At 47.4% G+C, this 13,405-nt stretch overlaps 1 protein-coding gene across 9 annotated transcripts in view; it reads right to left on the bottom strand.

The window, feature by feature from the left end:
• The window catches only part of MAP7D2 (MAP7 domain containing 2), a 107,794-nt gene that overhangs the window by 43,029 nt on the left and 51,360 nt on the right, over positions 1-13,405 (bottom strand). For all 9 annotated transcript variants that reach the window (XM_019927646.3, XM_019927650.3, XM_073799163.1 and 6 more), the window contains exons 2-5: positions 12,544-12,621; positions 11,264-11,427; positions 4,177-4,288; positions 1,070-1,180 (exon numbers count right to left, since the gene is read on the bottom strand). In XM_019927646.3, coding sequence (XP_019783205.2) covers positions 1,070-1,180; positions 4,177-4,288; positions 11,264-11,427; positions 12,544-12,621 — 465 coding nt within the window. The remainder of the gene's footprint in view (positions 1-1,069; positions 1,181-4,176; positions 4,289-11,263; positions 11,428-12,543; positions 12,622-13,405) is intronic.

Genomic DNA, 13,405 nt, shown 5'->3' with positions numbered 1-13,405 from the left:
GTAACCATATGAATTAATGAAAACCTATGGGATATACTCACAGATGGAACAGCTATACAGAATTAAAAGCATGCAGATGTTTTCTCATTCAGCTCCTAGTTAATTCAAGGTTTCCAGCGCTTACCCATGAACTGCATCAGCGAGCTTCAACACTGACACTTATGGGGTCTCTGACACACATGACAGACCTCTGTGCTGGAGGTGCAAGGTCAAAGCCAGTGGCAAAAGACCAGGAACGCACACTGGCCTCTTCAGAGTCACAAACATCCTCCTGCTCACCCCCGGTGATGACTCGATGTGTTAAATACTCCACTGGCACCTGACACTTCTTCAGTGATGCTTTAAGATACGCATTTAATGCATGGAGAGCTTCCCTCCCTTCCTTAACCTACAGACTCTGAAAGGTAGCAATTCAGACTTTTAGTGCCTTCTCTGAGCCTCCATTAGAACACGGCTGGTTTTATATCTATTCAGTTTCTGGAACTGGCACCCGTCCTATACATACCATCTCTCACCTCAAAACAGAGCGCCAGAAAAGGCCACCCATCCTTTTGCCCTTTTAAAGATTTCATATTAGTTCTGAACTTCTGTTTTCAAAAGAGAAACAGGCAGGCTTACAAACCACAGACAAGAGCAGAGCCCCATTTTTTCCACACATCTAAGTCTCCCACGTACCTCTGCCTCATCAATCCCGCTGTTTCTGGCTAATCAACAATATCGCACCAATAACTGGGCAGTTACTTTTTTAACAGTCACATCTGCCCACTGGTCAATTAACCCCAGGCCAGGATAACGTCTACATGCACTGTGGAAAATGGAAATCTCTTTCAGACTGGGAGCATAGCATGAACTCCTGTCCCTATTCAACAATGACCTGGTTGTGAAGAGCGCGTTGCCACTTTCCAAAGTCCCATTAGTGAGGCCCTGGGGCTCCCACACACAGATCGCAAGGCTAGGAGAATGGGGCTATTTGCAGAAGGCTCAAGAGGGGCTCTCCCAAAGACCGACGTTAACACGCTCACACTAGAAAGAAGAAAACTGGAGAGACCAGGTCTACACGTTCACTTGCCTCGGTCTGGGGAATAGGACATTGTCGCGGTGGATGAAGACAGGCGCTTACTCATGGGAGGCTCCGTCTGCTTTGGCAAATTCATGGTTGATGTTGAAAGTTTGTCACATGCTGCAGAGAAATGCATTAAAGACATTGGTATTCACACCACTCTAGACTAAGAAACACATTTCCCAAAGTGTTCTTCCTGTCCTCATCCACACGCCTCCAAAACCACTGTGGCACAGCACACTGCTTCCAGCTCCCTGCCCTCCACTTGGCACGTCTGGGAACGCCCGGGCCACAGCAGCCATCCATCTGAAGCAAGTTCTTCTCTTCTATTGCTCAACTTTGTGTTTCTCTTTGATTCCAAATGTTCAACCTCACTCAGCTGTTCAACTAAAGCCATGCTAATCCCACCAGCCAACCCTTTCCTTGTGTCCAGGGACTTTTAAGTCAATTCAGACCACACAAAAACAAAACCAACCTGGACCCAGAGACAAAGCACCACTGCAAAATGTTCTACGATCTGACTGAGACTGGGGGAGCTGAAACCGGACTTTTTCTGAGGTTATCTAGAGCTCAGGTTGCAGAGAGAAGTAATTTGTAAAGCAAGGAGCTGTATTTAAAGCAGAACAACCTTTAGCAGTTGGTTTCTTCCTTTTATCACGAGATGGGGTCACAATGGCCCTTTCTCAAAGGCTATGACTGTTTATGGTTAGGATTTTAAAATGTGGTCCTGGGTTTGGTACTCTTAATTCCCCACCGAGAGTGACAGCCAAGCCACAACCGAGCTTGAGGCAAAAGGAAAGATGTGTGGCCCCAGCTCTAAAGGCAGCAAACTCATCAACAATATTTTCAAAATCTACTCTTCTACTCACCTTGTTTTCAAATGAGAGAAGTGTCATGTTTGACAATTTCTCCTGACCAAGTGATGACCCTAAATAATTTTTAAATAACTTAGACTGAAGTAAAATTATCAGACAGTCTGTTTGGGTATAAATAAAATATTTAAACTTAAAATGGTATGAGGTTTCATACACCTACTTTTCAATGTTTCAGTTTGAGTATTTTAATGTTCTGGGAAAAATAACCATTAGAAATTACATAAAACCATGTCTCTAGGGGTACACATTTCCCCCTTTGCCTCAGGCTCCGATATGGCTCAGCACGGTACTGGTCTTTGCAAATTCAATATTTTGTTCATCACAGATTGTTCTTCATTAATTTTGATTAAAATATTCTTTTATCTTGATCACTGAGATTTCTGCCACTCCCTTCAACTAAGTGCTCCAGTCGAGTACCACACTCACCTCACCCTGTCCCAGGGCCCTGGGTGCGATTCCCAAGGTGTCATTATCAACTCTACCTGCCCCTCTCTGTTGGGGGACGGCCAGTGCCCATATGACAGTGAACGCGGCCCAGGCGGCAAAGTCTCTGCTACTCAGTAACACCAATAAAAATTATTCTTTGTCAAAGAAATGCTGGAGACCAAGGATATTTATTCCTAATGCTATAATTTGACCCTCTGGGTGGCTGGGAAATATTGTATCCCTTTTACATCTTGTTTTTTCTTTACCAGTCAAAGATGGGTTGAATTTCTAAAGTCACTATTAAATGGGAACAAGGTTTTGCTAGTTCTATTCTTGACCTAGACCCTAAGACTTTCCCAGGCCTGTATACGAAACAGAGAGCCTATTAGAGAGAGGAAGTCAAGAACAAAGCCAATTTATCTCCTTGTTTGGATTCACAGTGTTAGTACTGGTAAACTCCAACACCTCTCCAGGAATCCATCACATTAATACCCAGAACTCCGTGTAATTATAGGTTCTGGTAACCAGAAGTGATTGAAATACCCTACTACTTAATGCCTAAAAACCAATGCTACATGAGAGCGCTGAAGATCTAAATGCACAGAAGTCAAACACTGACAAGATTTTCAAGGCAGGAGTTAGCGAGCTAAAGATGAAATGTCTCCAGGGCACTAGGATGGAAGGCATGCACGCTCCACGATGACGAACAAAGAAATATGGGCATGTCATTCACTTTCTAGAAAAAAGTTCTAAGGGGTCAGACTAAGAAATCAATTGTAAAAGTGCTTGAGACAGACACAGTGATGGAGGAGGGTGACCGGGACAGTCATCACAAAATGCCATGGCACAGTGATGCTCGGATATACCGTTGGTGGACTCAGCAGCGGCGGCAGTGGTCCCTGGGTCCGGAGGGAGGGTGCTGGCTGCTAAACCTAGAGGAGGGGGTGGGGTATTTCCTGATTCACCTACACAGCAAAAAAAAAATCAGAGCAAAGACAGGTAAAAGAAAAAAGTCCCAAGTGCTGGTTGACTCTAGTTTCTATTAGGAAATTAGAAAAAGTAACTGAGATGGGTTGTTGACGTCTCAAAAAAAAAAAAAAAGAAAAGAAAAGTATATTCACTGACAAAAGGTTAAAAGCACAATACAGCAAAGTCAAGAAACTGTACCACTCATGCAAACCCATTTGCTCTCAGAAAGAGCTGGTGTACAGCTCCCGCATAACAGAATGGCAGACACAGAAAAGACACTAAAAAGAGGGCAAGACCACCCAGGGACTGGTAACAATCCATACATTAAACATTTGAAAATTTAAAGATGAGTATGAACTGGATAATGAAATAAATCAGTCACCTTAAAACAAAACGGAAAGAGCAACAAAAATAAATAATGTGGAGGGAAGAACCCCAGCTCCTTTTAGGGGGGTTACTGCTGCTCAGCCTTTCCCCGTCATGCTGCAGCCATGACTGAGCCTACTGTCATTGACCTTCCCTGAAATTAGGTTACCTCTGGGCTTGCTAGGTGGATCCGGTTAACCAGGCTCTACATTCATTTTCTTTGTTTTTCTTTTGTTTTACCTCAAAGCCCAGTTACTGTATCAACTGCTGTTTGTGAGCAAGAAGAATGAACAGATCCCCTTCGCTAGAAATGCATACACAGGAAGCTTGGCAGCTTTAAACATCACATCCGAAAAAGGTACCTGCAGATCGCTACAAAGCATCCCCCAGATCCTGCGGGTGCCAGTCTGCCCGTGATCTCCCTCCTGCCCCAAGATCTCCCCACCGGGCCCTGCGATGCAGGGACAGCCCTTCACTCACCATCGCGTCCTCCGGGCCCTGCGGCCAGTGATGCTCCCCACGAGCACTTCTTCTTCAGCTCCAGCTGCTGTGTGCGCTCCAGGGACCTGCGCATCATCGCCTCCAGCCGCTCCTGCCCGGTTCACGCAAGAGAGAGCGAGATTAACCACCCAGCCCCGCGGCACTGCTGCACCTCCGCGCGGGGTGGGGGTGGGGAGGTGAGTCACCAGACGGGTCTCTCTGCTCAGCATCCAAAACCCAGGCACTTGTGCTCTCCCCACCACGCCAGCGCCTTCTTAGTGGGCGGAGAGTAAACAAGGCGGCTAGCGCTGGCTCCCAGCCCCAGCACCTCTTCCCTCTCAGGGGAGAGGCTGCTGCCGCAGCCAGGCCTTGATTTGTTTAAGAATAATGCCAGACAAGCATTAACTCCTTGAGGCCTGTCCCATCCAGTAGAACTGGAATTGTGCTCTAGAACCAACTGCATCCTCTCTTGTTGACAAGCATCAAGGACTATGATTTGAGTAAACCGAAATATAATTTGAATTTTAATAGCCTTAAGCATAACTCTTTGGGGGGGATACACCATGACTTTGAAGTCCATTTTGCAAAGTCCCATTTTCCTCTTAGAACGTCTTAAAGGGGAATTAATTGTTTTCTACATTATAACACTTTTCTGCTACGTAGTATCTGGGGATAATACTGCATATTTCAAAATTCAAGAGAGAAAAGTAGAGAAACTTCTGTCCACAAAATCAAGCATCTATGCATTCTCAGAGCTAGACGCGGGGGGGGCGGGGGGAGGGAGGAAGAACTAAACAGTTTTTAGCCAGAAGAGAAAAACCACCAGGCTTCTCTCCTAACAGAGCATTTATCAAAAGCACTCCCCTGTATTCACCAAATTGTTCTTTTCATAAAGTTGGGCCTGACGGCTGGCAAGTCTTTCCCTGGCACTGCAATGACACTGCAAATACCAAATCCGCTCCCTGCCTCCATTGGAGAAGCCCCACAGGGTAAGCGGTTACACAGACACCTTTTCACCCTCATAAAACCCCATCCTGAGGTGCTGCAGGAACTGGGCTAATCCTAGCCCAACTTCAAAACAAAAAGATGCTATTTTCTCATGGCTTAAATAAACAAGCAAGCAAAATTAATTTAGGGCAGCACCAACCAAGTGACCGTGACTTAAGGATCGGGGAAAGGCTCCTTTATTTCACTCACTAGAAACACAAAAAGGTCACTTAGGAGGTGCCTGGATCTATCCCTTTTGTCCACACCAGAGGGATGAGATGAGCTTTCTCCACATCTCAGCCGCCTCTGCATAATTTTTCCTCCGAATAGCGCTTTGCTAAAAGACAGCTTCTCCAGGGACCTGTGAGCAGAAAGGGGATTTCTTTCCTCCTGTAAGTCTCGGGTTTGTATTTGCTATTAACTGCGCTCTAGTTTTTGGCTGAGACTCTACAATCATGAGTGTGCACGTCCTGGCAGAATCCTGTTCTCAAGACCCTGGCCCATTAAATTCTGACAGCCAGCCCCAGCGGTTTGTCTGAGAAAAGATGAGGGCTTGGAGGAACTAGAACTTCTTGACTATTTGAGGACTGAAGTCTGATCACTCAAGACTGGGGCTCGATAGTATTCCTTTATATGGATTTAACATCAATTATTTAACCAATGACCTGATTTTTTTATATCTTCATTGGAGTATAATTGCTTTACAATGTTGTATTAGCTTCTGCTGTACAACAAACTGAATCAGCTATACATATACATATATCCCCATATCCCCTCCCTCCCACCAATGACCTAATTTAAGTGTTGAAATCTTTCACCTCAGAGTGAATTTAGTATTGAGTGGGTTATGGGAGATTGCCTACATGTCAGAAAGACCTCACAAGACAGTCCTTGGGCTTCCCTGGTGGCGCAGTGGTTAAGAATCCGCCTGCCAATGCAGGGGACATGGGTTCGAGCCCTGGTCCGGGAAGATCCCACATGCCACAGAGCAACTAAGCCTGTGTGCCACAACTACTGAGCCTGTGCTCTAGAGCCCACGGGCCACAACTACTGAGCCCGCGTGTCACAGCTACTGAAGCCCGTGTGCCTAGAGCCCGTGCTCTGCATGCAACAAGAGAAGCCACTGCAATGAGAAGCCCACGCACCGCAATGAAGAGTAGCCCCGGCTCGCCGCAACTAGAGAAAGCCCGCTCACAGCAACGAAGACCCAATGCAGCCAAAAATAAATAAATAAAAAATAAATTTATTAAAAAAAAAAAGTCCTTCATCTACTAGGAGGCAATGAGAACAAAGAACACCAAGACTCACGGCCAACCGAATCACTGAATAGCTATCTAGGGGCATAGTTTTAAGGGAATGTTCATCCAAAGCCAGACCTACTCCTGAGCCTTTCGGTTACCTTTAGAAAAAATACCTCTGTCATCTACCCCTAACCCACTGAGCTGCTCCAAATTCTACCATTAGAGATTTATTCCTTTGAACTGTACGTAGACTTACGAAAATGATGCTATCCCTGAGAGAAGACACAGTCACTCTGTGTCACCCACTTTTGGAGAGATGATTAAAAATAGGTGGTAACCAAGCTCTATGGTAAGGGAACTTATAAAACCCAAGCTGTCAGAATGGGATGTTTCAAACATGTCAAAACCAAAACTGGTTCACTTCACTCTTATTAGAGGTTAGTCCCATATAGTCCCGTATTACCTAGCATGTGTGTGTATCTTTCTGTTCCTTCATGTGATGGAATGCAAAGAATCCTAGTTTGGAATCAGCAGATGTGAATTCAAATCCCACTTCTGCCTGCTACTTAGTCCCATGACCCTGAGTTAATCGTTTAATGTCATCCTTGGGCATCGGTTCCCCTGTCTATAAAATGGGTATGATATTACCTATATTACAGATCATTCAAGTCGACAAGATAACAACTAGCATAGTAAGTCCTTAACCAGTGCTAACTGAATCTAGGTTTGAAGAGGAGGATTGCTAACATGGCAGTTTAGAGCACTAGTTCTCAAATGGGAGTGAGTCTGCATCAGAATCACCTGGAGGGTTTGTTAAATCACCAGTTGCTGAGCCCCGCCCCCAAAGTTTCTGAGTCAGCGGGTCTGAGGTGAACGTGCTGACAATGCAGTCCTCGTAAGTTCCCAGGAGATGCGGGCGCTGCTGGTGCTGGGATGGTGCTGAGAACCACTGGTTAGAGGAAAGGCTGAGCGTGAGAGAGCGTGTGCGAGAAAGTTCAATCACATCAGAAGAACGGTGTTAATAAATATCACAGCTGCATACTGCAATTCCTGCCAAGTTCTGGCTCTCCTGAGGATCATGTGATGATCAACAGAGGAGGGGGAAAGGGCAACGCAGATTATTGTCCCTAGAATATCCTCTGTTGGGTGGGGCTTAGTGGAAGGAAGGAATGAGGGCAACTCACCCTTGACCCCTTGAGCTCTGGCCCTAGACCTGCCTGGATGAAGTGAGAGGAGATCCACGACCAAGGTGATGCACTGAGCTGGCCGAGCAGTATGAAAGGCCTCCAGCAGGGCTTGGCCTGGCCACTGTTACCCAGACAACTGTCTCAGGCAGGAGTGGAGGGCTGACTGTGCCTTTCCCACTGCCCTTACTACATGTGTTCTGGGGATGACAGCACGGGGACAAGCCCCCAAATGGTCCTAAGCAGGGCTCCGTGGAGGGCCCTTCTCCCTGCAAACAGACGTCCACATCTGGCCAGAAAGCCACGTAATCACCATGCCCCATGCCAGCCAATGCCCTCTGAGAGCAGTCAGCTCTCGGCTTAGTGAAGTTTTCGCTTAGTTGAGTTCAGAAAGTTCTCATTTTTACACCCAGCCTGGTGGGTTTTGTTAGGTATCAAGCAAGAAGAATATGAGAAGTTGTGATGTGTTCAAGTAACTTACAGAGATGAAGGTGCTCTTTGAAAGAGGTCTTTCCTGGTCTTCTGTTTTGCGTGAGGAACATGGAGGTGGCTGCACCAAATACCATTTTCCAGGGCCCCTAGTCACGAAGCTATACTTCCCTGAGTGGAGAAGGGGTGAGCGCATTGTGCTGTCAGCCTTAACCCAAGCAGATGACAAAAGCTTGTTCCAGAAGCTTGATTCTTGGGAGCTGTGTGGCATGTGAAGATTGGAAGAACCCACCTGTAGGAGAAGGCAGGCCTCCAGCGAGAATGAGCTCAAGGTCAGAGTGTCAAGTGGACACTGGACTCCTCCTTCGCAAGGACAGGCCTGACCAGCTTCCAGCCCTCGACACCTCTGGGAGCTAGGCCAGCTGTGATGCCCACTTCTGTGTTGGTGGAGAGGAGGCCTCCAGGCCGAGTCTGGGGCTCACCCACACAGATGTGGGGCGTTACCAAGAGCGACATCATGGAAACAGTCCTAGGCACATGGAGCCAGGGCAGGGCTGGTGGGGGGTTGAGGGGTCAACACGCCTCTTATGAGCTCCTAATATCAGACCCACAGAGGCAGGAGTTTGTGGGCAATGCAAACACTTTCCAACAAGCTACAGAAGCAAAATGGGACGAACCATCTTCCTGCGGAGGCTTCTCCCTGGTTGACAGAGACAGGCCCTGACAAAAAGGACTTAAATCTGGCACTAAGAAGAGGATGGAGAGTCTCCACAGCCATGTGCCAAGCAGGCAGCAGCCCTCCCAAAGATCTCCAGCGAACCACGGGGGCAAATGCAAAGGCTTTCCTTTGGAAAGGGCTCCCGCAGCAGAGACCTATCTGTCCTCTCCAAAGATCACCCATGAGAATGCCAATCGGACCTCTGCACTAGCAGAGCACTGATGATGAGGTGATTAACAGGCCAGCCTGCATGGCGAGAGTCCCTAAGCTCCACCTGGGTCTCCGGGGGCTCAGAGGGCAGGAGCAGGTGGTGGAGGGAGCCCACTGCTTCCTCCGGTTGCTCTACACCCATGGGAGGCCCAGCTCTCAGCCCTGCTCTGCCGTGTGTGGGGAGAAGAGGGGCGCAAGCTCGATCTGTGTTCGTGCTGACCACGGGCAGGCAGCCTGCCCCACTCCCCACCATCACCACACCAGGGGTGAAAGGGAGCACACAAAGCAAACAGGAAATTGTCCGAAGCACAGCCACTAACGAGTCAGCTGCATCAGGACCAATCACCTGGCATGACATCCCCTCATCTGTCACACGGGTCCCTCAAAGGTGGACCCGTGTGACACTGTCAGGTGTGGCAGAGGCTCAGGAAGCGTCTCCCGTGACTTCACAGCACCCCTTCCTAGAAAAGGCAGTGACACACATTCCCTGCAATCAGCAATCCTGCAGGAGGTCAGGAGTGGAAATGGAGAGAGCAGGGAGAAAAGAGAGAAGCTGTGAGTCAAGGAAGGGAGGATGGGAAGTTAAGGGGCAAGTCCAGCACTCACGACAAATACCCAGGCTGAGAAAGGAGAGATCCGCCCCGTCACTGAAACAGCCCCAACGCACTGTGGCTTTTCTCTTGGTCTCTACACTCTGTGCCATAATCTTTCCTGGGTAGCTCTCTCTTGACCTTGCTTCAGCCGGGGTCAGCTGAAGACACTGAAGGGAAGCTAACATTTCTGAGCGACTACTCTGTGCTAGGTGCTTTGCTGGCACTTTCAGAAGTCACCTCTTTTAACTCCTATGACCACCTCTGTTTTGGGCTGAGGAGACCGAGCTAGAGGGGTCTGAGACTTGGCCCTGGCTGCCAGCTGCTTAGTGGGAGGGCTAGGATTTGCACCAGGAGCTGACAAAGGCAGACAGTGATCGGGCTGCGAGAGCAACAGCGACTGTGGCTAAGACCCTGGCTCAGGCCTCCATTCACTAAGAGGAACAAAGAAGCCGCCACTTAAGCCTGTGCTCTGTGGGCAAAGATGGGTCTAATTCTGTGTATGTGAGCATTTTTGTGTTTTTTTTTCAATTAAAAAAAGACAAAAGGGTAAAGACAGTGATAACAATTCATAGATTTAAAAAATACTGAATTTATACCAACATCTCTGTATCTTATAGTGTTGGCGATTAACAAACCTCTATATTGTTCATACTAAATGATGAGTCACAGTTTGTTATACAGCAGAAACTAACACAACATTGTAAAGCAATTATACTCCAATAAAGATGTTAAAAAAATAAAATTTAAAAATTTAGTAAGATTTTAAAAAAGGAAAAAAAATCTAAAAAAGAATGAATATATGTATATGTATAACTGAATCACTTTGTTGTATACCTGAAACTAACACAGCATTGTAAATCAACTGTACTCCAATTTAAAAAAAGAATTAAAAAATATACAGTTAAAGGGGCTTCCCTGGTGGAGCAGTGGTTGGGAGTCCGCCTGCCGATGCAGGGGACACAGGTTCGTACCCCGGTCCGGGAGGATCCCACATGCCGCGGAGCGGCTGGGCCCGTGGGCCATGGCCGCTGAGCCTGCGCGTCCGTAGCCTGTGCTCCGCAATGGGAGAGGCCACAGCAGTGGGAGGCCCGTGTACCGCAAAAAAAAAAAAAAAAAAAAAATTAGAAAATTAAAAAAAATTAAACAAATCCTTCATTCAAGGGTAATTCATTCAAATATCATTCCCATCTATTATTACTTACAATAAATATTTACCTTTTTGCTTACTAATCATGTATTAAAATTTGCAATACATTTATGCTTTTACAAGTGGTAAAAAAATAAAAATAAATGAGTCACTATACTTTATGAATAAAAAATGATCATCACCTGATACAAGGCTATGATTACACCCTTAAAATACACTTGTTAAGAAAATCTGTACCCCAAATATGCTTTCTAAATATATTTTCAGAGTTTAGTAATAAAGGACTCTGTCGGGATAATTACATTCCATTTCTTTTTTAAAAGATAACTGGAGAGAAAGGATGATTAAAGCAAGAATATGCATTAAAATATAAACAGACTAGCATGTCTGTATCGGAAGGTAGACTATTTGATTTTCCAGCAGTGAATACAAGGTCATGTTATCCTCCACCCTCACAGCCCGTCCTCCAGCCTCGTGTCTGTCCCGGAAGCACAGACTCCCCAGCTAAGTTGAATGGATCTGTCTCTTTGTTCCTGTTCTAGCGTGAACTGCGGAGCCGGCTGGGGCCCAGCCCTCACCTCCTCCTCCCGGAGCTTCTGCTTCCTCTTCTCCTCCACGGCGGCCCTCTTCTGCGCCTCTCGCTGCCGCTGCTCTTCCAGCTTCCGCCACCTCTCCTCAATTTGCTTTTCGTACTGGAGCTTGGCTCTCTTCTGTTTCTCCAGGATCTGCTGCTCCCGGGCAGCTGGGGGAAGGAAGGCAGAAGAGAGGTGTCATTACCAGAGCACTCCACACCATTTGGATTAATACCAAAAACGCAGAAGAGTGACCCCCAAAAAAGAGCCCGGTGGGATCGTAGGCTGAAGTGACTGAGATGAAGCGTTCTGGCGCCTCCGCCACTAGCTGGGTGACCCTGGACATATTAACCACGTCATCTCTCTGCCTCAGTTTCCTCCTCTGTGAAGTGGAGATGTCACATGTGCAACATCACAGTGTTGTGGAGACCGAATGAGACAATGCACGGAAAGTGGCCACTCACTGCCCCTGCACGTGGGAGCTCTGCCTGTCATTGCCATCAAGTCAGACTCATCCCAATGGCTAGGCCACACGCAGGATTGAGAAATGAGAGCTATCAGGGTATCTTCACTCGGGACACGTTAGCTGTACACACACCACGCACCAGACGCTGAGCTGGCTGAGGGTAAACAGAAGACGATGAACAGGATCGGCCGGCCTCCTTCCTGAGACATTTACTAAGGGCCTTAACTCCACCTGGCCAGGCAGGCAAGGGTTCCCTGGAGGATGCAATGTCTGGGCCGACCAGCAGGAGGCACTCAAGGAGTAGGATTTGAAAGCTCCTCATCTGTCTCAGTGCCCTGGGGAAGCCACTCCACCTTCCTCGTGGCACCCTGTGGGGAACAGGTTGGACGAATCTGTCTATAGCCTGCAAGAGGTATGACAGCCTTTCTCAATGGGTTCCCTGTCCTAATACAGAAATGGCCTTCGGTGCCGATTTCCTCCATTTCCCCGAGCATGGCCCTTCTAGCTGCCCTGGGAAGAGGCCGCCTGAGCGGCCGGGGGCGGTGACTGTCTCGTTCTCCAGCATCCTACCCACAGCTCTAGCGCAGTGCCAGTAACAGAGGTTCAACGCATGCTCAGGGAGTAAATCAACTGTCCTGAGAATTATATAACAACTGTGAACGGGCCAGTGGCAGTGCGGGTTTGCTCCCAGTTTTCCACGTTCACCTAGCAACTGTCCCAGTTCTCTTCCCATTCAGTCACAAATTTCTAAGGGTCTTGAGAAAAGACATCATCACATCTCCACTCCCTTAGACCTAAACAGCCAAAGTGCACAACTTACCAAGACATTTTTCCCTTTCTTCTCGTCTTTCTTTAGCTAGTCGTTGTCTCTCATCAGATTTTAAAAATCCATCCATGCCTACAAGAGAGAAAACACGATGAAAGACTTCACTCTCCCCGTCCGCTGAGTGCCAGGGACCCCCTTGGCCTGCACCCTGGGTCTGGCCGCACGCACACATCATCCAACAGCAGTGCTCCGTACCACACACACGGCCCGATCCTGAGAGCCGAGGGGCAGTGGCTCCCCCACCAAGCTGGGCTGGTAGTGGCCCAATGCCAGCCCCAGAGAACCAACCCTCTCCCTAGTCCTCCGTCCCCAGGCCTAGCCTCACAGGGGTCAGAAGGTGCAATAAGTGACAGGTCTGGCAATGTGCAGAGAACCCACTGGGCCTCCCCCCATCCGGCTCCCAGGGGAAGGCAGAAGCACAAAAGTAGACACGATTATTACACAGACAGATTATCTGACTTTCCGGAAGGAGCCAACTGCTGAGGGACATGTATGAGCTCCTCAGGTGAACACTGAGAAAATACAACACTCAAGTTTGATTTCGTTTCCGCTAAGTTTGCTCCCATATCAGTCTTAGCATTTTAGAATCACAAAGAAGGAATATAACGTACTCCTGTTTACAGTAAGTCCCCTACATACGAACGAGTTCTGTTCCGAGAGCACGTTCGTAAGTCCAATTTGTTCATAAATCCAACAAAGTTAGCCTAGGTACCCAACTAACACAATCGGCTATATAGTACCATACTGTAACAGGTTTATAATACTTTTCACACAAATAATACATAAAAAACAAACACAAGAAGTAAAGAAAACCTTTTTAATCTTACAGTACAGTACCTTGAAAAGTACAGTAGTA

Source organism: Tursiops truncatus, chromosome X, assembly GCF_011762595.2.
Source record: "Tursiops truncatus isolate mTurTru1 chromosome X, mTurTru1.mat.Y, whole genome shotgun sequence".
In the NCBI taxonomy this organism is placed as follows: Eukaryota; Metazoa; Chordata; class Mammalia; order Artiodactyla; family Delphinidae; genus Tursiops; species Tursiops truncatus.
The sequence above is the reverse complement of the archived record's forward strand: the minus strand, read 5'-3'. Positions and strand labels throughout refer to the sequence as shown.